The following is a 25,477-nucleotide window of genomic DNA, read 5'->3' as shown; positions in this document are numbered from 1 at the left end:
CATGAACTTTGGTTTGTATTTCAGTTCATGCTCACCTCTACTATCGAGTCCACTCTCCAAAGCAGCCATTTTCTCCAGTCGAACTGATACCTGTTGCCTGAGTTCAGTTGTAATTCTGGGGAACCTCCAGGCCACACCTGGAGGTTGGCAATCTTACTGGGGGACCTTGGGCCAGCCATTCTTTTTCAGCCAGTTTGGTGTACTGGTTAAGAGTGGCAGGATTCTAAACTGGAGAACCAGATCTGATTCCCCACTTCTCCACTTGAAGCCTGCTGGGTGACTTTGGTTCAGTCGCGGCTCTCTCAGAGCTCTCTCAGCCCCACCTACCTCACAGGGTGATCGTCATGAGGATAATAATAACACAGAGTGTGGCATTAAGTTGTTCTGAAGGGTAATATATAAATAAAATGTTGTTGTTGTTGTTATCCTACTTCATAAGCCTGTTCTAAAGGTAAGGCGATAAATCTATGTAAGCCATGCTGGGTGTCTGGGAGGAAGGGTGGGATTAACGGGCTACTAACTGTAGCCCACATGATTGAGGCCTGGACATTGTTGTGAGTATGCACGTCTGTATTGACACAGGAGCCACAGGAATTGCAGTGCCTATGTTTCCCCACACAAATGGATGCTGCAGCAGTCTTCCTGGTCACCCTCTTTCCTCAAGATGTTTGGGAAGGGAGGGTCTTTGGGCAAGGTTTGGTGATATGCCTTGTTGTTTCCAATGATATCACCATGAGAATAACGTGGCCCAGTGTGGACTGGAAACTGAATTAAAACAAATTTCAGAGAGCCCAATAAGCATTCTGCAGAATCATTCTCAGCCTCTTCTGAACTGAGCTGAGGGGATTTACCCATTTACAAGATCACATGAGAATGATCTTTCAAAGAAACATGAATTCTTTTTTGGAGCCTGTTTCTAGAAGTGGTTGGTTTGTGGTTTTGGTTTGGTATCCTGATGTTATCGCATGACACACCGTTGTCCTCAACAGGGTTAAAGAAGCCAGTCCAGAAGCTTTTCTTTAAAGCAGAAACTTTGGGCTGTGATGACACAATTCAACAGCTGAACAAGCGGAACAAAGAAGCCAGAAAAAAACACAGATGCTTTGATTCTGCTGTACAGCCTTGGAACACTCTTAGCTTCCAAATGCAAACCCAAATGCGAGATACGTACTTCTCCCACTCTCCTGCTGCTATACTGTTTGAACCGGGGGCGGGGGGGGGGGGCGGTGTTGGCGGGAGGGAAGATAAAGTCCTGGAATGATTTGACAATCACTGAAGGTACTGCAACAGGCAAGGCCAATCTTTTTAAGCTTTGGACATTACTTTCACACACCTCTGTGTCAGCAGTTGTCAATGGGCTGTTATAAGTAATGGGGAGAAGATGCAGATATAAAAATAAAAGAGGAAAAGCTAAAATTGCACCACTAGATGGCAACACTGGACTCAGAGCAGAACTACAAGTGACAAAAGGCACAGGTTGGACACTTGTCAGCTTCCCTCAAGTTTTGATGGGAAATGTAGGCATCCTAGTCTTGCAGCTTGGCTCTCTGACTGCTGTCCAATGGACTTTTCAACTGTCACTTGTCCAACATTCCGCCAAGCTGCCTACATTTCCCTTCAAAACTTGAGGGAAGCTGACAAGTGTCCAACCTGTGCCTTTTGTCACTTGTAGTTCCGCTCTAAGATAAAGTAGTTTGCGAGCTATACTCTGTAGGTATGAAAAACAATGGATTCATCTCAAAGGCCCAACTTGATGCTAGGATTTTCATGAATAGAGCCCCCTTATTTTTTCATTAAATAGTAGGTACATATGGGCCTGACTGAGATCTTTTTCCTGACCTTAAATGGCCCTGGAGAGCTGATATTAACCCTGTTGTGGGAACAGATACAGATGACTGTAATGTTTGCTCCAGTAGGGCAAACAGGAACTCGACATGGCCGTTTCAGGTTGTGAAAAATGGGGTGTGTGCAGTAACTCCCCCTTCCTCCATGCCATGGTCCTGATCTGGATCGGGATGCCTTGTGTCTACTTAAAACACACAGACACAAAACTGTTGGGAGCTCCATTCACAGAACTCCTTGTCAGGATGTCTAGACACATTATTAAATCCTCATGATTTGTTGGGGAACAACTTGCGAACCTTGCATCAGATATATGGGAATTTTTGCCTGCCCCTTGCACAAGGCACTACTGGCTATGTTGTTAAAACTATGTAACTTAGGTGGCCAGTGCCACACAACTAAGCCAATAGCAGCTCAACTGGGCTGTTTGCAAATCCAAAAACAGCAGCAGGAAGAGGCTAAATCTGTTTCTCCCCGCTTCGGTCACAAGAGGAAAAGAGCTGGGGGCGGGGCATACAGAAAACCCCCATCACACAATTGGCGCAAAGTCTTGTTATTCCCTAACAAGTATGAAGACTTTATAATGTGTAGATGAAGCCTCAGGATGATGCTGAAAATGTCTGTTCACAGATGATGTCTGTCAAAGGCATTCCAAAATTTTCCTATAAGAAAGTTGAGTTGAAGGAGGATCATACTGGCCCATTTTTGGTGTATGGTTTTCATTCTTATAAGTCAGAAAAGTTACATATAGCTTGGAATTTCTATTCTTTCTGCTATTTTTTGGCGTGTGTGTGCACAAAATTCCTTGTGTGTTCTTAAAGTTATGAAGCTCCATAGTGCCCATGTTTTTCAATGAGAACTAAAGTAATGACAAGTCATTCAGCAGACATAATCTCTTCATTCTGATAGCAGCACTTGGTTGATGGAGGAGTAGGCCAGGCACTCTAGGACCGTTCTGCACCGTCAGTTTAGGGTGAATCAGATTCAACTCTGCTCTCGACCTCCAGAGTTCCACATGAGGAAAGGAGGCATGAGATGCAGAATCAACCTTTCCCTGGCTTTCCCCCAACTTTTTTTCGTGCACGCATAAGGTGACTTTTTTTGAAGCTGTTGTTGAGTCACCATTGATGTGTCCTGTGTGTGTGGGCAGGATTCTTAATCCCTAACTGCATCTCTCCCCCCCTTTCCCTTTCCCTGGGTGCTGATTGGTTCACTATCTGCCTGAAACCATTCCCTCTCCATTTCTCCACACACTCCTTCATTTATTTTTTTTAAGGGAAGGGTCCCAACGCTGCAGTGTCGTTTCTGAAATGACTGCAGAAACTGACCTCTCCCCAGTTCTTCACCCACATCTATTTTTCCCTCTTTGGCATTAGAAGAAGCCTGAAACAAGCCCAAACAACTGAGAATCCATTCCCCCCCTTTTTAAATTAGGAGTCACAACACTGTGATATTTGTGCATTCTACCCCTTTAAGCACAATGCCCGTCCCGTGCCTAGATGGCAATCCACATTCCCCACTGATCACTTCTTGGGTTTACTTTTTAATTTCCTTTACTTACACCTGGGACTCATGTTCATGATGATTTGGAAGTGGGAGTGGGCGACTTGACTCTAGAATCTGCCTTCCTTATCCCAGAACATGGTCACATAATGTGATACCCATGAGAACATCTTTTTGTTTGGGCAGCAGCATTTGAACATTTCATTCAGGCAGAGAGGCAATGTTTTGCACCAAGCAGACAATTCAAACCAATCTGCTAGAAGCTAGTGGAACAAGTGTGAAAAGTACTTTGTAGGTTTCCCCTCAGGACTCCAGCACCAATTGTGTCTCCAGAATTAAAAAAAAAATGGTGGGTATGGGACAGCCCAATCAGCGAATACAGGGATAGGGAGAAGGATGGGGATGGCAGACACACTGGGTTCCAACACTGCAATGTTACGACAGATGCACTAAAATTAAAAATAAAAATGATGTCGGCTCCAGCCTCCACAAAAAGTGGGTTCAGACAGACTCACCTCAACTCATCTGGAATAAGAAAGCAGACAGCAAATCGCCTTGAGGTTGTGCAGTACAGAATGCCAGGAGCTCAAGCCAATTCAGTGCCGATCAGCATGAATACTTAGAAGGACCAGCTTAGCGTGTGATAAGGAATGGGCCCTAGACTCTTCCAGCATAGTTTGCTAAGATATGCTTCTCAAACCCTGCTCTCTGTCCCCCCCAACCTTCAGAAGTGAGGTGGGTGGTGACTAGAGACAGAGGACTTTCTGTGGTGGCACTTTCCTCTGAAATCCCCTCTCCTTGAGGCTTGCCTGGTACCTACTTTACTGTCTTTTAGGTGCTAGCTCCCTCCCCCAAATTTTAGGGAGTTTATCTTTCCAGCTTTTAATGATTTGCTTCTGTGAAGTAGGGATGCATGGACACTAAAACTGTTTTATGGACAGTTTTATGCCATTTATGCCCTATGGCTTCTGTTATAAGGGCATGTTCTTTATATATTGATAATTTATTTTGGGCAGGACTCTGATGAGGCAGCATAGAAATCAAATAAACCATCTACTCTATGTATTACACAACAGCACCATGCATCCAATAAATTATTTAGCAGTATAAAAGCAAAATGCCAGTTATAATGTATTTATTTTAAAACGTCTGTGCTACCTTTACACCCAAATAGGGGCCCTAAGATGACAAATATCAGAACACTGTGACATTAAACAGCATTTAAAATAAAGTATATATAAAACACTTCAATCAAAACAGACAAACACACATAACATAATAAGGGAGGAGGACCAATAAAAGTTATTGGAGGTACATCAAACAACAAAAAAGACTGATGAAAGACAGCAATGGATGGAGACTGATGGAACTCCCTGGGGAGAGAGTACCAAAGTTTTGCACGATTTAGAAGGCCCTTTCTGAGGTTGCCACCTGACTAGCCTCAGATGGCAGAGGCATCTAATGCAGGGCCTCTGAGGATGAACAGAGCGGTCAGATAGGTTCATATGGGAGGAAGCAGTCCTTAAGGTATGCTGTCCACAAGCCATACATGGCTTTAAAGGATAATACCAGTTACAGGAAGTGGGCTATTGTCTTTCCAGTGTTGTAGTATAAATGTTTTAGTGACTGTAAGAGCATGGAGGGTCCATTTCCATTGACCACTAGTTAGGCTCCAAGAGAGAGGCAAATAGTTTAAAAGTATTAATTTTTATGAAGTTATTTACGAGGTATATGGAAAGGGATTTCACACAAAACATACGTAATTTGAGATACAATATTCATTTATTTTACTTCATAGAGAGATTGATAGTTGCCTATCTGTCCAAATTCAAGAATGTATCAGAAACTTATTAAAGTTCAACAAAATCATGTACTTAATATTTCTTGAAATTAATATTCCAAGATAACTAATGACATCATTGAATATGTCCATCAGTAATTACACTCCCACCAAGCTTGTGGGCTCAGCAAGGACTTTGTGAAGTAGGGATGCCTGGACACTGCTGAGCATGATATTTTGCTCCTTTGAGCATGACACTGTTATGCTCTTCTGTGTTCTTCAACTGGCAGGAAATACTGACTCAGAAGTCCATGTGATGGGACCTCTCACATGAACTGCTTCCTCCACTGCCATCAGATGCTCATGAGGACAATAACAAGCTAGATGAACCATCCATCCATCCGACTTATCATAGGGCAGCTTCATATATATTCAGTGGATCCAACACAGCAACTGCAAAGGACTATTCTTCATCTGTATATTTATTTTCATGCCTATATATTTGTAGTAAATGGTTTTGCTTACCCAAAGCACCATGAATATTTTTAGGATCTTCTGCTTATGACTGGTGAAAATTATGAGTAAATGACAACTGTAATAGTCTGTCAGCAGAAATATGAGGGAGAAGGGAGAAGAGCTGACCACTGCATGAGCAGCACTTGGTTGGTACAGTTAGACATGCATGGTAGCTGCTTCCTCCGTTAGTTGTTTGATTCAGCATATGTACCTTTTCTTTCCCACAAAAGCATAAGAGGGAAAATATGCTGCTGAATTCTGTGAGCCTTGAGGTCCTATTTCAACCCTCTCCTTTCTGAAGAGATCACCACAGGCTTAGACGTGAAAATTTAGAGCACCACTGCAAAGAACCAGTTCGGTATATTGAACAGATAGTTATTATGAGAAGACACAGGTTCAAATCCACACTCAGCCATGAACTTCACTAGGAAATATTGGTACAGTTTGGTGTAGTGGTTAAGAGCGCAAGACTCTAATCTGGAGAACCAGGTTTGATTCCCCACTCCTCCACTTGAAGCCAGCTGGGAGACCTTGGGTCAGTCACAGCTTCTAGCTCTCTCAGCCCCACCCACCTCACAGGGTGTTTGTTGTTGTGGGGATAATAATAACAACATACTTTGTAAACCGCTCTGAGTGGGTGTTAAGTTATCCTGAAGGGTGGTTATATAAATCGAATGTTATTACCTCGGAGCCAAGTAGTTTTCTAGAGTGTAAGTTTGTGGTGTGTTCAGGTTACATTATCAATTTACCCAGTGCAACTGGGAAAGGCCAAAACGTTCTACAAAGGTTTTATGTGAACTACGTTCCTTCACAAATGATCACAATAGAATATATAGTGTTTCCTCGTCAGAAACATAAAAGGCAGAAAGTTTGAACTACACTATCAGCAAGCCGTTCCATGATAGAGCACTTGCTTTGCAGGCAGAAAATCTTAACTCATTTGAATCAGGTCAAACACACAAATCCGCTAGCACCTTCAGTTTGAGAAAACATGTCTGATACACCTTGGAGAGCCACTGCCGGTCAAATAGTGGGCTATTTAGATCAAACGTCGAACCATTTAATAGGACAGTTTTATATACAACCATGAAATGTGGTAAGTCACATGACCACCATGTGCTCAGAGAGCATACACCCCACATACAATATTCAGCCAGCATATTGTCCTCAGAAACAGTTACGTGATGTGGTTCCTGTTGGGAAGATAATGTTTCTTTCCTAGAGAGGTCTAAAAGGGCTATAAATATCTTACCACACACCATTATTTTAATGCACAGAACCTTTCCCAGACTGCTTTTAGAAATACTGAACTCACACAATACTTAATATCTGAGGTCTTTATTTAATTTTATGTACAGTATAAGTCACAGACAAACCTGTGACTATCAGACAAGACACATCAATCCCTCTCAACAGTTAGCAGCTTAAAGATCTATAAACTACAGTGTTACTTTCACAAGTGTCATTTCTGTACTCTTCATCCCGTGCAAGTGAGTTTTTATTTTGTTTTTGTTTTTAAAAAACCGCACTTACAGCTATGTCAGTTGCCTACTAATGCACGATACCACCTGGCATACACAATACAGACACACACAGACACACAAAGAACTCTTTAGCCACATTCAGAACTCTCTTAGAACCGGCAAGAAATTGGACCAAGAGCAACACCCACTCACCACCCTTCGGCAACCTGGCTTCAGTTGTATGGTGTGCAGCTTTTGCTTCTCGAAGTCCTCTCCCCCACCCCCAACAGCTGAAGGACAACACCCTTTTAGGCCAGCGCATCAACTTCCACAATAAAACCTGATTTGTAAGTGTCCACACAATTGGTTTATTCCAAGAAGATAATTAATGTGAACACTCTCAGTTATTGTCATCAAGTACATAGTATCATTTTGCAAAGATAGAAGGGACAAGATCTATGATTTTTTTTTTAAAGAAATGGACAAGTAGCAGGGAAAGGGCAAAATATTTATGAACCATGGAAAGTGTGTTAAAACTGTCACTTCCTCCTTTTTATCAAGGCAGTTTGCTCTACATTCTTTCCTTGTTTGTGATCATATGATATGTGAGGAACTTAACATCTCCCCCTATTCAGACATAAAACTTTGCATGGGAAAACAAATCCCACAGATTTAAAGAGTTGTAAAACCCCAAAGTTAAACACACACTCAATTCATTGTCAATCACTACCTTGAACAAGCCATCCAGGAAAGCTCCACATTTGAGATAAAGAATACAGCACTTACAAAGGGTATGGAGTTTTAAAGCTAGAGTCACATTTTCAAACAATTAACATGTGTTAAGCAATCTAATGCAGACACAACCCTTCAGACAACGGGAGAGGGAAACTGAACCTGCTAGCAAAGAAGGCAAAATAACACAAGAGCCATGTTTGGATAATTGATTGGATGTTACATCACATAAAGCACTGACAGCTTAACTTGGGATCGAGACACAAATGCAGACCAAAGGCCTTCAACAGAACAATTTTGGAGTGTAAGGATTCTAACCCATCATTTTCCTTCTGGTAAATGGAACAGTTGGTCAGTGATTGTATGCTCAGAATGCAGAAACCGAACTATTTCTTTTACAGGCAGGGGAAAGAATCTTTCTTTCAGACATGGCTGTTAAGATTGTGTACTGAAATGTGGTTTTTAAATACATTTCTTACTGGTTTGTATGATGGTCTAAACTTTTCTACAGTGAGCATGACTGACTGGAACCCACATCTCCTTCCCTAACAACAGAGCCCTTCTACTCAGGCAAGGAACCTTGAACTCACACAAGCTCCTTATGCTGGAGGAAAGCTCAACCGCTAATGGAAGAGAGTTGTAGGGCTAAACCCAATATATGCCCGTACATTTTCAGATGGCGCTGGGAACGGGGTTTCCCAGAAGTGGCCCACAAGCACTTCAAGTAGCAGTCAAAACCTTCCCTTTTGTTTAGTTTGAGGATGTCATGATGAAAACGGAGAGGAAGGAAGACAGTGCTTGGAATTTTAACACCTACCAGGAAATGGGTGTAAGGTCAATGAAGGTTTGCTATGATTGGCCAAAATGAATGCTAACATATCCATTCTCCACTTGCAAGTCTAAGGAAACACAAATGTTTCTTTTTGGCTCAAGCGTTGAAATTGGCAATTTATTTCTTTACAAGAACAAGCAGATATTCACCCAGTGACAATGAGGTGTAAGGTTTTAGGCATGAGGAACCTGAGTATATAAAGAGCAGTGATTATGGAAGTGATATGTTGGATCTCTTGAATAATGAGTGGGGATAGAAGGAATATTTTCCTATTGTCAGCTGCTAGCAATCAAAAGAGCAAGCCCCATTTATGAGCACAAAGGAGTTGGCAACACCACAGTTGTAGAGAATAAAAAGCTCTCATAACAACAAGAATTCCTGGACTCCCTATTGTACATTCTAGGTCACTTGGGCATTGTTAGGTTCTGAGATGGAACACAGGCTAAGGGTGGATTACAATAAGTAATTAAATTCTAGCAATGGAAAAGAAGCAAGTTTTTTAAAAAAACGTTTCATGCTCGAGATAGCTAGAATTAAGAATTAGTCTGAATTATATATTTAAGACTGTTGGCCAACTTTAAAAGAAACTCCAGCAAGACAAAGGAGACTATAGTTGAAGACTCACAAATACTACCAACATTCTTACAATCCTAGAGCCAGTTCATGTGTTACCAAAAAGCAGAAGTGGCTCATGTCATCTTCCCCATCCCCTTCTCTACAATTCAAGTGAGCACTGCAAACTTTGTGAGATTTGACAGCCCCATTGGGAACCATCTACAAAAGATGCAGGAATCTCTACTTTTTATGTTAGAAACAGAGGAAAGTTGTGAAGAGTAACAGAGAGGGGAAAAACCAACACAAACCATTGGTGATTCCCCATTTCTGGGTGCTGAATGAAGCTATCAGGTATTATGTGTGTGTGTGTATATGTATCAGCAAAATACTATATGAGTACAAGATTTACAGACCGGTGTAAAAAATCAAACACACTAACAATGAACATTTTGAGATTTGTTAACAGGGCAACTTTGGTTTCAGTTATAAGGAATTTTATTTGAATAAGTTAAATTCAAGAATTTCTAAAGGACTGGATTGACCTAACATTTCTTTTAGCACTTACTCTTTCCTTAAAGGCCCAGGGTAACTTCTTGACTAAATCCTAAATTACTGGGTAGCCGACATCCAGTCAACAACTTCAACTTTGGCATGCAGGAGCCTAATCTGAGATCTTAAATCCTATGGATTATCAGTGAGACTAAGACTCCCAAGTACCAATTTTGTTTCTCAAAACAGAACTTCAGTTCATTCTCTCAGTCGCTTAAAAAAAAAATCACTGCTCATCTCTGTGAGACAAACAAGAATATTCTTCCTCTTCATGAAAGTACTATGAGATTGGATGCTACAGATCCAGGGATGAGAACTTGAATTCTTGCCCTATAAAAGAAGAGAGGGGGAAAAAAAACTTGTGCAAAGACTGAGGGAAGGAGAAAAAGTATCGCTTTTATGAAGCTGTATCTGCAAGTGCAGGATGTCACAAAAATCACTTCTGAACAGGTGTCACTAGAAGTCACTTTCTGCTCTCCTTAAAATTGTTCCAGGACAAGACACCTCACACTTATTCACACATTTCTTCATTTAATAACATCACTTCTTTATTGTAAGGGAAAAAAAGAGATAACCCCCCCAAACCCTAAGTTCAAAAACAACCCCCAATAACAACAACAATAAAAAATCCTATTAGAAATAATAAGGAAGCACTGAGAGTTTGAGTATTACACTCTTCAAGTATGCCATTTGGATTTTAAAATCTGTGACTATACATATATTAAAAAACCGTAAAAGTGCAACCAAGGGCTTTTGCTTAACGTATTAAAGGGCTACTTCAAAATACTGTAGTACAACTGTGCAGTTACTTTGTACGGTATTATTCATCCACTTCATATACCTAGCCAAAAAGTTTAGCAGGCCTTACAGAAAAAGAGTGGCAGCCAGGTTAGCAGAAGAGGCCAACAGAGCAACAGATCCAGGGAGTTCCATACATTGTATTGATCTTCCATTAGAGAAAGCCACCCTGAAGCTATACATTCGGACATGGAATGTGGTCGGGTTTCACAGTAGCATTATGGGATCGTCCAGTACCATTGTACAAGGCTGTGCACTAGATTAATCTTTGTTATGCTTTATGTAACCATATTCTCCTCTTTCCAACAAGTTTAGTATAGTAGTTCGAGCCATAATTTAAATTGCCCATTGGTGTGCTCCAACTCGATGTTTTTATTTTGTACATTTAAGTAATCTTAAGATTTGCATCCAAAGAGAACCATGCTACATAAAAATTATCCAGGATTTCTGCCAAAAAGAGCTCTTGAATAAAATCTAAAAAATACTATTGCCAATGCATCTCATAGAGAGAAAACGTTATTTTAACTGTAAACAAATTCACACTCTGACACTTTAAAACTTCAGTGGAGGAAGGTGTTGCTAAGCTTTGCCGCGCTCACTTGCCAGAGCAAACTGGAGTGGGTGGGGCAACAGCCAGTTCTTCTTGACATCATCTAGGGGGTGAAAAGAATCGTTCCAAGTAGCCAGAAATGGCATCCCAGTGCTTCCACAAAAAGGCAATGAAGACCACTACAAATAAAGTGCTGAACGTCCTGCTGCGAGTTTTCATGAGGGGGACTACACAGTTAGCCACGGTAGAGACAAAGACCAACAAAACAGCCATGACAGCCAAGAGGATGTTGATAAGTTTGCCCAGAAGGTTTCTGGCAGTGGCGTTTTCAAGGCCCTCCAACTGGACAACTTGCTGCTGCTGTTGCTGCAGTTCCATCTTTGAGATTCTGGTCTGACATGCCTCTAATGCCTCCTGTGGAGCAGAACAAGGCAGTTTAGTCATTACTTAAAGCATTACTGTACCTGCCTACTCACCAGCTGTATTTAAATATTCAGTGACAGCGACTAGTTCTCCATCACACCCTGCAATACTTTTCACCCAAGGGGTAAGGACCGATCATAAGGGGGATTGCAAGGCACACATAGATGGGTTCCCAGTGTGCTGATATCTGGACCATGTGGCCAAGAGCCTCAGGGGACTGACACATATGGTAGTGACAAAGCGCGGGACCCGACATGCCCTCTAAATAAAGCACCTGGGAACTATGGATGTAGAAAGTAGTATGATGTGTCTGCATTCCTGGTTCCTCATTCACACTTGGCAGGATGTGAGTCACTCATATACCAAAGCCAAAAAAACTGGTGTCTCCATGTTGCATACATTCAACAGTTACTTCTGTCTAATTAATGAATTATAAGCAGAGGAATCCAACCAGAATGCCTGCTGGTTACATTGCCTTTACAATGGTATCTGCACAATGTGGTGGCGTGATGGGTTACATGATTCAGCATTAGCAATTAGCCTGGAGCATTTTCTATGTCATGTTTTCAAAGCCAACAGTCTCTGTTGTTACAAATAGTGCAGTCTGGGGGACACAATGCGAATCTGAAACCATCTATTTAACAAAAGATCGTCACCTCATTTTCAGCTTAAATCCCTAATATTTATTCCCTGCATGACTGCTTACATCTTATGCACCTAACCAAGAATGGTAACATGTCATAGTCTAAAGACTTCAATCATGATTATGTCATCAGTGTTTAGCTTATTCTGAGGCAACTCCACTACAACTGGTCAAGTAACTCCTTCTAGCAGCAATTCAAGCCTGGGATGTGAAAATCCCTCGAATCCTGCTCAGCCTGAATGCAAACCAAAATGACACAGAGTGCTCCTGCCTTGTGTCAGTGACAGTCTTTCAACCCGAGTAATGACAGAACAGGAAAGCAAGGGGGGAAACAATGAAACTTGCTTGTTTTTAAGTAGCAGGAACCACCCCAAATCAGGAAATAATAAGAGGTCAGTGCACATTGCTATGATTGACCAGCTACTGGTGACTGTGTTCTTCCATGCTTCTAAAAGGGAAGGCTATCCCCTGCTCTCCTGCAAGTCTACAAACCGGCTCACTAGTTAAGCTGGGTATTGGAGGCCCGGAAGTAACGGGCTTTTCTGTGGCAGTGTCTTCACTTTGGAGCGCTCTGCCCACAGTGGTTCACCTACAACCTCACCCAATGAAAACCTTTTCCTTTGCCAAGATCTCTGCTCATTATATCATTTTATTTGTTCTTTCAGTTTCAGTATTTCACTGATTTTATTGACTGCACTTGCTGAATTGTGCTGCATTTACTGACTTTATACTGAGGTTACTATTAATGACTTGCTGTTCAGAGGATTTTATGATGCCTCAAGCATCTTGCTTTGAAAATTCAGTTAATACGAAATAATCATTTCCCTAACATAGATATGGCTGATCTACATTCCAGAAAGCAACAGGCAGGAGCGGGGGAAAGGGCTTAGTATCTCTCACTGGCCTGTTGCTCCTCTGCTTGAAACCAAAATCTTTTTCCGTTTCACAACGCACTCCACAGTACACTGCTGCGTGTCAAAATTTGCAATCCTAGCCCTCAGGTCCACTGTCGTTGCATTTAGTTAGCGCCTCACACATTATGTTTCCCAGTCTATTATATCTCTTGCAAGCATCCTCTGGGCTTCAATATGGGGGTGAGTGTGCTACAAATAGATTGGTTGTGCCTGTGGACTATGGTACTTGCTCCTAGTGTGTGCTTTGCAGCTGCAACTCTCTCAATCCAACTTTCCAGACTTTTTTGGCTTCAAATACTTACAGACCAAACCTTTTTCTCAAACAGCTCCTTATTTGGGCAAGAAAAACAGAACAGGTTGCTTCCTGAATGGGCAGAGTACTAGCTACTGTTTTTAGTTCAACATCTGTGTTAAATGCATTCAAAACTAATGACAGACACATCCTGCTAACGGCTGACTGGGAACAATGGTGTAAGAAGCTCTTGGTGCACCCTATTGCCCCCTCAAAACATGCAGAGAAGCTTCATGCTCCAAATATGGAGAAGAACTCCTGTTTATGGGAGGCAAAATTCTTTAAGTCACAGTAAGCGGATTAAGGTAAATCAGAAAGAGATGGGTAAAAATTGCAAATATAAAATGGCAGGGCTCAGATGATGGCTGAATAAGCCTGAGGGATCCATCGGCTTCTATGCTCTCTTCCCTCACTGTCTGACTGTGACTTCATACTTAAGCAATTCCACTTTAGAGCAAGCCACAGTTTGTCGTTATGCTGAAATCATAACTCTGATTTACTATCCTTCCTTTTAATCAGAATTCCAAACATTAGATTAAATCCAGTTTTGAGAACAAGCCATAGGCATTTGGCAAACTCTACCTTGCAGTAAAAAGGGAAGAGTTAAGTATTGAGGTGGAGGGAAAGGAGACATGTGAGCCCCAGGATCATTTAACTAACAACAAACCCTTGTTTGTCATTACATTTGACAATCATGTTAGTGGCTTGTTTCAAATAGTTTTGAACAACGGAGCTAAAAAGGAATTCAGGGCTTTAAAGCAAAATAATTCATTCCTATTGAGTAGGGGGATTAGTATATACAAATATACAAATTCAAACAGCCCAGTATTTGAAAGAGTATGTCTGAAGTGTGTGGAGGTGGGGTCTTGTTCCTTTCACCAACCTGAATGTCTCTGGCTCGCTCGTAGGACTGATAAGCTATTTTTTCCTCCATGCTGGCCAATTCCTGCTTCAAATTGAGGATCTCATTCTGGTGGAGCTCAGTCAGGTCATTCAGCTGCTCTTCTAACCGCTCACATCTAAAACAGAGAAAAATTGTACTTGCTTTAGGGAAAGCACCAACAATCCTAAGACCTAGAACTGACTCCTCATGGGAAGTGATAACTGAAAAGGTTAAACCTGCTTGAAGAGCAAGCACTTCCAAGGACCTAAGCTGTGTTCAGATGTCGCAATAAACGGTGGTTTGCTTAAAACCCAGTTTTGTACAAACATGTGTCTGGTAGATAAACCAAGGTAACAGACCAGTTCATTTGTAAATCCCAGTTAGTCTGCTGCTTGTTTCCTGTCTCCACACTGAATCCGTGGATGTTGTCTCTGACCTCCCCTGCATTGCTGAGCGGCTGGCATGTATTCAGCCTGCTTGCTATTGTTTGGGTGAAATAGGAAATGGGGGAGGGGGGATTGGAAAGCCTAAGTCGAGATGCAAAGGCTGAGAGAAAAAGACTGGGGTAACCTTTTGGGGGAAAATTCCACCCCCCAAACTGGAAATTTTATGGAGCGCTGAAAAATACTCCTATGAAATATTTTTCTTGAATAAAATGCTTTTGAAGCCAAGGTTTTACTCTGCCTTAAGTCTCAGTGAGAAAGGTGGGCTTTAAATAACATAATAAATAAAATAACAAAGCGGATTATTATGTAAGTCAGTATGTGACATTAGATAATGGTATTTCCTGTGTACACAGAAACAATATTTTAAAGCTATATTTGTTTAAATACGTTCTCACAAAAGTGCTATAGGAGCTTTTAATAAATAAAGTCAATGCTATGAAGTATATCTAGATATCCACGCAAGCTGCTGGTCCTAGCTTTATATTTTTCGTACCTCCCAGATGGCTAAAATTAAGATAAAACGTGGTAAAGTAGCATATGGCGTAACAGCTTGTAGCTCTCTTTTTAGTACTGGGTGCAATTTTGCATGTAGAAACTAAGCATTTATACTTTTCATTACTATGCCAAACAGCACAATTTTATATGCTAATTAAGTTATAACTGGTACACCTAATTTTGTTAAACCAGTAAAATAAGTTTAGATTTTATAAGAAAACAAGTACTGCACATATTTCAATTATGCCCTATCCATTTAAAATTTGTAGAAGTTGACTATCTTTACCCTCCTCCTTGCTCTCATCTGAGGACTTTCCCCTTTCCTCTAGTCTAGCCATTTCATTGTAATCCTTAACCTTTCAACTTCTAAACAAAGTGCATCTTTTAAAGCCTCCTCTCACACACAGACTTCCCATTTGCCACGTTTCCTAATTGGGTTCTCTCTAAAAAGAAAATAAAAACTGGAGGGGAGGGCACACACACTATCACTGCCACTCATTCACTCTGAATAGAATAGGGGGAGCTGTCTTTGTGGGTGAGCTGTAAACTAATTTTGACTAATGCTGTTTTCTGTGGAGCAATTTCTATTGTGTGTCTTGGCGGACTGAATAAAAGCACGCGTGCAAGCAAGATCTTTTGTCATGCTACCTTTTAAATTTCTCCTCTACAGAGGGAGCCTTCACTAGTGGAGAAGGTAGAAACGAGAATACAGAAAGAAGGCAGAGAATCGTAAGAAAGCACAACTACTAGCTGAATTCAGTGGGACAAGAATTTCTTCTCCTCCATGTTCTGGCCTTGATATGCAGGAGGCTGAAAAGTGCAGTGCTATTGAATAGGCTGTGATTTCTGTATCACAGCAAACCGCTGCTAGTACTACATGCAAACCTGGGTTAGTACTAACCAGTATGTTAGTCTGTTGGCATTCAAATATCATAATAAGCCACAGTAAATAAATCACAATTTAATAAAAACATGGGTTATAGTGATAAGTGAGTGAGCCAAAATCTTAATAGTCCTTACACAAAAGTGGTCTTCCAGCAATAAAACTAATTAAAGTAACTGAGGTAGATGACTGGGGAAGGCAATGGCAAACCACCCCATAAAAAGTCTGCCAAGAAAATGTCATGATGCGACGTCCCCCCATGGGTCAGTAATGACTCGGTGCTTGCACAGGGGACTACCTTTATCTTAACTGAGGTTATAGATAAATCTAACCAAGAATATGCCAATGTCTGCCAGGTAAGGAAACTACAATATTTAAAACTGATTGGTGTTGGAAGCAGGCTAAGAATACGATACAGGCTTTGGAATGGCCACATCTCATAAAAGGCCAGGTGAGCAGATTTCATCTTTTAACTCCCCATGAATAACTTGGCTTGCCAGACAAACAGTGCAATCTTATGGAGAGTTACTCCAGTCTAAGCCCATTGACTTCAATGGGCTTCGCCTGGAGTAACTCTCCATAGGCTTGCACTGCAAATCTATTTACATTGATCAGGATAAGGCCATGTGACTTGCTGGTTTCAAGGCTCAACAACAAGAGGGAACGCTACTTAAATTTACTGAGGCCTGTAATTGCAAATGCAAACAATTAGATATAGTTATGTGTACACTTTACTAATGACTAAGCTTAAACCATGTGAAGGGAAGAGCAATTTAACATTTAAACAGCAAATCTGTAGGAACAATCACATTCCTACTAGACGCTATAATATAGTTTCAATTTTATTTTCTGCCTCACAAAAAATTATAGCTCAACACTGGCAAAGTTCTACAAGCCCATCTACTAGGGCACGGACAAATAACATTTGTAAATTTGCTAGGTTATCAAAGCTTACAGAAATGGTGAGATTGAAAGATAGGAAACAAATATTCAGAGCAGACTGAAAACCCTCTCTTGCGTTTTGGGAACAAGAAGAAAAGCTAGATACAAAAAGATGCAACTGTCTTCCTCTGATTTAAATAGTGTAAATATCAAATGAGATATTTTAAAAGTAAGGAACGATTGCTTAATCTTTAACAATACTAATTACATTCTATATTATTTAATATATTCTCCTACTACTAAAATGCCTCATTAGTATATTCTTCCTCTCTTCTTGAAATGTTTTCTTATTCAAATATTTGCTCATTAATTTGTGTGCAGTATATGCCAATTCATGATAAACCATCACAATCAGTTTGTACTGCATTATTTCTAAATTAAAAAATAAGGAATGATTAAATACATGCCCCTTCATGTAACCCTTTATTATGCTTGGCTTCTTTCAAGGGAAAACATGAAACAATTATTGCCAATCTTATATCCCAATCTATCACAAACAGTTAGGATTTGATAACATCAGCACCATAAACCCAATCTAGAGGGAACACAAAGGATGTGCTGAAAAGGCTATCCTCACAATGGTAGGGCTTAGGTTGTGCTAGAGGTCAGTGGGGCATCCATTTTCCATGACAAATCTTAACACTGGGATATATAAAGTTAAGATATGAAAAGCTGCCTCTGAGAAGGTGTAGATTAACTAAGAAAATTCCATGCAGAGAGAGCCAGTATGGTGCAGGGGTCTTGGTCCGGGGTGATCACTGGATGAACTTGCCAGTCACACTTTCTCAGCCTTACCTATCACACAGGGTTGTTTTGAAGGTGAAACAGAGGAAGGCAGCAGAACCATGTAAGTGCCTGAGAAAAGGCAGGATAAAGTTTAAGACAGATAGATTAGACCATAAACTCCAAGATCAGCAGGTGGCTTTTTGAGAGATTAGTTTTGCCTCACTATCTTTTACTAGAAAGAGAGCATCAGAATATTTAATCTCATTGGGACAAATAAACTCACTGTCTTTTGTAGCCTGAATTTATTCTATGTTTCCACTCCAGAAATGTTAATATTCTTTGCTTAATTTAATCTGTTCAGAATTTTCTATTATTATATTAAACTAGGTAAGACTGCTGAGTTAAAGAAGGAGAGATTAAAGGGTCCTATTCTTTCCCCGCTTTTTTCCACACCAGCAAGACTGGCAAATCATGGAGAGGGAGAAGAAGAAGATGGCTCAGTCAGGACCATAACACACACCATAAAATCAAGTTGAATGCTTGAACCAGCAGAGGACTTGCCCTGTCATTCACGTCTCAGCCTTTCCCCTCTTCATGGAAAATTTCCACTCCAGAAATAAACACAGAGGGAAACAGATTCGATCACTTGAATGTAGATAATTTTTTCAAGTTTTGGGTCTGCTCTTTTGCTTCCATCTCTATTCCAATTTGGGATGGAAAGAAACTAAGAGGGATCAGCTACAGATGTGAAAAAAGGATTTCCTTTCCCCGAATGCATATTCTGGATACAAGAAAAGGAGAGGGTGAGGCTGGGATTGGAAAAAAACTGTGCATTTCCCTTTACTTGTCTGGCAAGCTTTCATCACGGTAATAGTAAAGTTAGCACTGATAAAGCCTTCGTTGAAGATACTGCTTGTACTGACTCTGCAGAAGTTGCAAGGGATCAATGCAGGATCTGATTACCAAAAACACCACACTGGAGTTCATGTTAAGAAACTGACTATGCTTAGTCTGTTTCTCAGCCTACTCAAACATTAGTTCAGGCTTTTTAGCCTACTTAATAGCAAATAAAGCCTTTTCCTCTGGAAAAGTGCATTCAGACTAACACTGCATGTTCCCAGATAGATAAATGTTGGATGCAATCAACCACAGGGGCACATCACAGAGCTTCAAGAACAAGGCTTGGAGGAGAGTTTTGCACTCAGTATTTGATCTCATTAACCCATAGCACTCTGGGAGTGGAGTGATTTGCTCCCATTTATGTAGAACTGCAGGACTTTCATCACAAGTTGAGTCACTCACTGATCAGTCAAGCTAGTTAAGCCACACCGCGGGCAGGCAGCCTTAAAGCTTGCACCCTCTTTCTAGTTACATTCTTGCCAGGGTTCACATCCTTCTCCATCCTTGCTGGAGAAAGTTCCTGGCGGACACCTGTAGCCATGTCCATTCTTTTGTTGGTGTGGAGTCTTGTTTCTTGGACTTTTGACTTAAAAGTTCTGCCTGGATTATTGTGCTCTATCTGAATGGTAACATCTAGTTTAGGGCTGAAAGCCTTTATATTATTAGGGTAATTATTTGACCTGTTATTGTTTTCCTCTCCTGTTTTCCTCTCTTGCTCTGCATGCTTCAATAATTTGTTGAATTATTTATTAAATAATTCAATAATTCTTTTTTGCAGTTCTTTTAATTAATAAACTTTATTAATCATATTTTGGGAGTTATTTGGGTTCCCAGTGCTTCAATCTGAATCCAGCACCTTGGCCTATTTGCCACAGCTACCCAAGTAAGTGTTTTGTGAAACTCAGTCTGCAAAGTGTCCTACAGAGAAGATGGGCCACCAGTGCTACAGATTGTAAGTGGGCTTTCTATAGTCTTCCAAATAAAATGCAAGGTGCTCATTTTAATTTATGGAAATCTTTAACACCTGCATCCTAAATATCACATACAGTTCCAGCATAAATTCCAGTTCCAGCATAACCTCTATAGCTTTGGACAGTCTTTTATTGAAAGGTCGCCAAAACCAAAGTGTCCTTTAGAAGTAAAGCCACACATTTACTGAAGGAGGAGACTGAAGGGCCAATAAACAGTGGAGACTTTACAAGTTGAAATCCGGGGGGGGGGAGTTGGAAAGAGTGGGAGAAGAGAAAAATCCCAACTACCTTGATTATTTTGGCAGCAAAGCCTGAGCGGAATCAGACACCTTCAACTTACAAGGCATTCAAAGGGTATGGGGGAGTTAGTCCAAAAAAAATTCATGCTTCCCTGTGTTAGGAGATTACTTTAAAGGGAGGCTGAATCTGCTCAGGTTGTTTTATGGTGAGAGAATTCACCCTCCACTTGGATTATTTCAGTGGCAAAGACAGCCTTCATTCAAAACCCAGGACAGTCCTCTTATTGGCAGCTCCAGGGATCCTGTGGGTGTGCTACAAAAACATTCCTTTAATAGTATTTGCTGAACTTTAAGAACGTTAACACTGAGAATTTTAAGTATGATTTAACTGCTAATCGCATCTCCTAAATGTGATGAGGAAACAGCAAGCATTATCAAATATTTTTGTAGTTCATTGGATGGGTGTTTACTGCCTGTGCACTCCAGCATACTAACCTACTTGCAAAACCCTACAGTTGGCTGGTGCCAATTTTAATTCAATGCAGCACAACTCCCACCCACCCAGTCAGACTTTTGTTGTTCCTGAAACTGTGAACCACTCGATCTTTAACAGAGGGATAACTTTAGGTCTTGTTAGATTAGTGTCCACTAGTGTTATAGGATGAACCCAAGGAAACACACACAAAGTTGTGAATTATTTTGAACGTACTGCAGTTCTTTACAGGCTATTGTCGTAGTCTAGAAGAAAGAGGTATCGATCAAATCCAGCAATTAAGTGTCTGTTGCTTAAGTTTACAAAGTACAAATGCGCACCTTTGAATGCAAAGTGCTTGTATGGCATAAGTACCGCATGCAGATTTTAAGTTGGAAGCTTAAGTGCCCACCAGCTATTCTCAAGTTCCAGCCAACCTGTAGCTCAACAGCACAGCTTTGTACAGCATGATTCTGAATGGGGAAGTTAAGGCTATTTTGATGGGCAGTAATTAAAGAGTAGAATAAGATTCAAGGAAATAATTCACAAAAATTGTAACACAGATGCAGCATAACACAATTGTTCTTTTAGGAAACCCTGCAGAAAGTGGCAATGGCCAAAAGGAAATCGCTGGAGTGCATCTTAGCTATATGGACTCATCCTTCACTGTGTGTGAAGAAGGTTTTTTTGTTTTTTTAAAATGGGGCATGACCTATAATAAGTGAGACTCAACAGGAACTCTCAGGGCATAAAAAGTCCCTACTTGCCAAACAAACATCTGCCACATTGTGAAAGCTGATAAAGAGCAGCTTGCTTTGTTGTTTCATGTAGCTGATCAAGCAGAGATTGCAGAAAGAACAGAGATCAAGATAGAGCTGAACTGCCAGGGACGAGGGAGCTGGGAGGAGCAAACTAATCTGTCTCCACTATGAGGCCACATCAACTATCCAATAGACGGCAGCAAAAAGCTACACTGCCTAATAACTTGCAGCTCTACTGTACAGGGAGTGACTTGCAGAAATCATGCTGTCCTCAAATAATCCTGGGGAGGGGAAGAGTCATAAAAACAGGAGAGAGCTTCAGCAACACCAAGCCCAGTGAAGAGGGACGGCAGCAACAAGGCAGGCCACAGACAAGCAGGGCATGATAAAACAGAAACTAGACAAAGGCCAAGATGTATAATTAAAGAAAAGGAAATTCAGGAAAAGGAAGTAAAACCCTTAGAAATAAGGTGACACCTTACAGTACTATCATATTTAGTTGACTCTAAGAACAGGACTGAGGTGAAAAGTCTAGCAACACTTCTGAGACAAAGCTCTGAGATACTGGTTCCACAGAAGCTTTTTAGCAGATTGCCTCAATGTTTTGTTAGCACTGGTCCCCATGCTTCACAGGGGGTTGAGAAAGCATAGTAGTTCATCTCAGATATTTTAAAATGAATTTTACTAAGCTCCATTAAGGAACCAGAGATGAATCCCACCACACAGAAAGGTGCACTTGGTTAACAAACTTAGGTTTTTCTTGCAGTGTGTTTTCTGGAATGCTTCTCCTAAAAATGCTGCCATAAAAGGAAGCCCTCACTAAGCTCTGCTAAAAAACTGAGAGCAGCATGATTTCTGCTGTTCACTAAGGCAGCAGTATTAACTTCTCCTTTCCATTAGGGAAAACAACCATCTGCACTGCCTTTAACCCATCTGGCAGTAGTTAAGATTCCCCATTTTAATTAACAATACTTTCAGAGGGCAGATTCTGCTTATGAACAATGGCATTCTTCATTCAAGCGGCAAATTAATTGGGGAAGGGCAACGGGATCCAATTGTGACAAGAAGTGATATTTTCTACCATGCTCTGTAGCAGGAAAGACGACAAGTAGCCTAGGAGCAGAAAGCGCCTAAAGTCCCTTTTGCTATGCACTTCTATGAGGTCTAAAAGATAAATCTAATATTGCTTTTGCTAATATACTATCTCATCTCCTTCAAAAAGGCACAGAGAACAGTAGTTTTGTGAAGTGGTCAGAGATCCACCAGAATCCTCAGCACCTTTGCAAAAGTACAGGTCGCAGAGCTCTTCGAGATAGGAAGCAATGTCATTTAAATAATAGATACATCTTTGTCAAGTGGGATTCAAAACACATTTAAAAAATTCCCCCAGCCTTCTGGTCTACTCATGTGATTGCTGAGAAAAACCCCTAAAGTGAAGGTGGCACAGCTCAGTGGAGAACATACTTTGCATGCAGGAAGTCTCATTTTTAGACTGCGTCTTCTTCAGTTAAAAGTATCTCAGATAACAGGAAAAACAGAAGAAAAAAAACTCGGCCTGAACTCCTGGAAAGCAGCTGCCAGGAAAAGATTGCACTAGACGTGATGGACCAATGGCCTGACAGTACAGTACAGTACACCTTCAGTTTGAGGGGAAGATTCAGAAGCCAGAAGATGCAACTTCCTAGTTACCAAGTGGGGATTTTCTAAAATCACCTAATTTCTCCCATGTTTGCTGTCCTCGCTGTCAGTTCTAGTTATTGGCAAAAGCCCTCTTCCACTCCTGCTTCTAAAGTTTGCAAGTAAACCAACTCAAACAGATGTGCTTCACAACATAAAGTTATGCTTTCAGGCTTTACAATGTTTGCAGCACATTTAAACAACTCCTCATGATTTCTTGTACAAGATGGGTTTTGGCATAGCGTTAACATGGAATCCCCACAGAATGATTCACAGTAGTCAATGACTGAATGCCAGTAAAGCCAATAAAGCTGGTTTTACAGAATGCAGGAGAGAAGGTGGCAATGGGGACAGAAACAGTGATTCTTCAGCCAATGATGTGATAAATAACTCTGTGCTTACCACCAACTACCTAATACATTCCAGTATGAGAGTCCCAAAAACCTTTAAATATATCCAAAATGTTTATGCCTACCTAGCCAGATTGAGAATGGCCAAGCCTTTTCCAATCGTACACAGTAATTCAAGGTTGCCTTTTAAAAAGTCATACTCTGTTCTACTTTATAGCATCCACTTGTGTTCTTTAAGGACTATTGTGTTTTACATTCCAGACTGGCAGATCACATTACATGCTAACTGCGAAATTCAGTCACAACAGGGAGCTTGAAAATCTATACTCCCTTTGCTTATACATTCAGGTCTGCAAATTACACAAAAGTAGCTAAATCTCATTTGCATGGGTTCAAAGGGGCATCTAAGGGTTTTGTCCTCTAAGCATCCTAAGTAGAGCAGACGGTGTATCTGAATGTATTTTGCCCAATAATTATTGGGTTACTGTAAAATGCTGTTACTGTAAAATGCTGATTTCTACTTGAGCTCTATAGAGTTTTCCTATAAAATATCCTCCACATTCATCTATGAAGACAAAAGATGATCTGCTCAAAAACAGTCCTCTGGTCAAGATCAAAATTATGGGATTGGTTAGGAAATAACATGGCAGTGCTACCTACTCTTCTAAATTGGAATATGTACTCATCATGGCAGCACTATTATAGGTACCAGGAAAACAAAGGTGAGGGAGGACAGGAAGGGAAGGAACTTGGGCAAGCAAAAAATAGCGGGTATAATTTTGGAATGATTTGAAAGGAAGCTGCTAGAGATATGGAAGATGAGCAGAGTTTTGTGAATGTACCTTGATGGCTCTGCATGTGCCCTAACAGATAAACTGTGAAAGGGTATTCTGTTAAATGCCTACCTGTATCTCTCTTCCTGCAAAGCCTGCATTATCAAGGAATAATCCCTCTGATATAGAGCCTTGAGGTTCTCAAAGGATTCCTCCAGTCGCCCTTGATTCTCTCTGATCTCTTGAATCTCATGGATTATTGCATCAAACCCTGAGCTCTGCATATCCAGAGTGTTTGTTTTGGAGCTTGGTGCCCCCATGGGGACCCCTGTGGTGCTATTGGCTCCCACAGAGCCTGATGTGGCACTGGAACAATCTTCTTCACTACCATATTTGGGGCTTGACTGAAAGTTATGAACTCCTAAAGTCTTTCCCCCAGTCCCATCTTCTTGACCTTCTTCCAAAGAGTCCTTCAGGTTAGCTATATTGTCTGCACTTCCAAATTTGTTCCTAATGAGTGAGGCAATCTCCCGGGGTTTGGAAACAACAGCACCTGCTGCTGAATGTGTTGCCTGGGAGAAACTAGAAAGTCCACCTTTGACGCTATCTACCACTCCTTCGCTGAAGCCAGTGACCTTTGCCCCCACATCCTTCAGCCCCTGGTGCATATCTCTCAAGACATCTTTTGGTTGTCGAGGGATGCCATTCTGTTCAATCTCTCGCAACTTTCGATGGTAGTGCTCTAACTTTTTCTGCAGCTGGAGGATCGTTTGGGCTGACTTCTGGTTCTTCTTCTCAAACACTTGCTTGATACGGGCACTCTGTTGCTTGTCAGCATTGTTGGCTAATTTCAGGTACTCTGCCACATTATCATCCCGAGCAGTTTGCTCTATTTTGATTTGCTCTGTCAGCTTCAGTATCTTTTGCTGCAGGTGGGTGATGGCCACTTTTGTGCGCTGTGGATCTGGTGTTCCATCAACAGAGTCTGCATTGATGCTGCAGTCTGTGCTTGAGGCCACTGCACTAGATGTTTGTGCTAGGCTGCTTACATCTAACCTTTCGATCTAGAGAAAGAGTGAAAGAAAAAAAATTAGAAAAAAACCTATCTTGATCATGAAAAAAAAAAAGGCAGCAAAGCTTTCACTGGTTTCAATAAAGAAAAAAACCTCATTTGATACAGGCTTTCTTTACTCGTCAGTTTTCAGGTGAACCATTCCCACACTTAAAAGCACTGAAAAGAATAATTGTAATCTGAGTGTGTTAAAGGATATACTTCAACCAACTCAGTTAAATCTCATGAAGGAGTTGTTAAAGCAAATGGCTAAGGCATAAGAAGAAAACAGAATAATATGTATGGCAGAGTGCAGGACAGAGAGGAACAAGGCATTTAAAGCTACTTTGAACAAAAAAGCTAGCAAAATAAATTACTTATGTATCAAATAAGCCCATGAGATAAATTCAAGTCTACCAATGCATTGTAAAATGAGCAGTTTAGGTAAGCATGCTGATGTTGTACGAGCACTCCCACATCACATTCCTTATTGCACTAGCACCATCTGTAGGATCA

The 25,477-nt window shown here is 40.9% G+C and overlaps 1 protein-coding gene across 3 annotated transcripts in view; it reads right to left on the bottom strand.

Annotated features, from left to right (window-relative positions):
• Positions 1 to 10,922: 10,922 nt before the first annotated feature.
• TMCC1 (transmembrane and coiled-coil domain family 1) overlaps positions 10,923 to 25,477 on the bottom strand; it is a 156,695-nt gene continuing 142,140 nt past the window's right edge. For all 3 annotated transcript variants that reach the window (XM_054977091.1, XM_054977092.1, XM_054977094.1), the window contains exons 2-4: positions 24,043 to 24,974; positions 14,276 to 14,411; positions 10,923 to 11,534 (exon numbers count right to left, since the gene is read on the bottom strand). In XM_054977091.1, the coding sequence (XP_054833066.1) occupies positions 11,220 to 11,534; positions 14,276 to 14,411; positions 24,043 to 24,974 (1,383 nt within the window). In that variant the 3' untranslated portion in view covers positions 10,923 to 11,219. The remainder of the gene's footprint in view (positions 11,535 to 14,275; positions 14,412 to 24,042; positions 24,975 to 25,477) is intronic.

Source organism: Eublepharis macularius, chromosome 4 (assembly GCF_028583425.1).
Source record: "Eublepharis macularius isolate TG4126 chromosome 4, MPM_Emac_v1.0, whole genome shotgun sequence".
Taxonomy (NCBI): Eukaryota; Metazoa; Chordata; class Lepidosauria; order Squamata; family Eublepharidae; genus Eublepharis; species Eublepharis macularius.
This window is presented reverse-complemented; position numbering and strand designations above follow the sequence as displayed.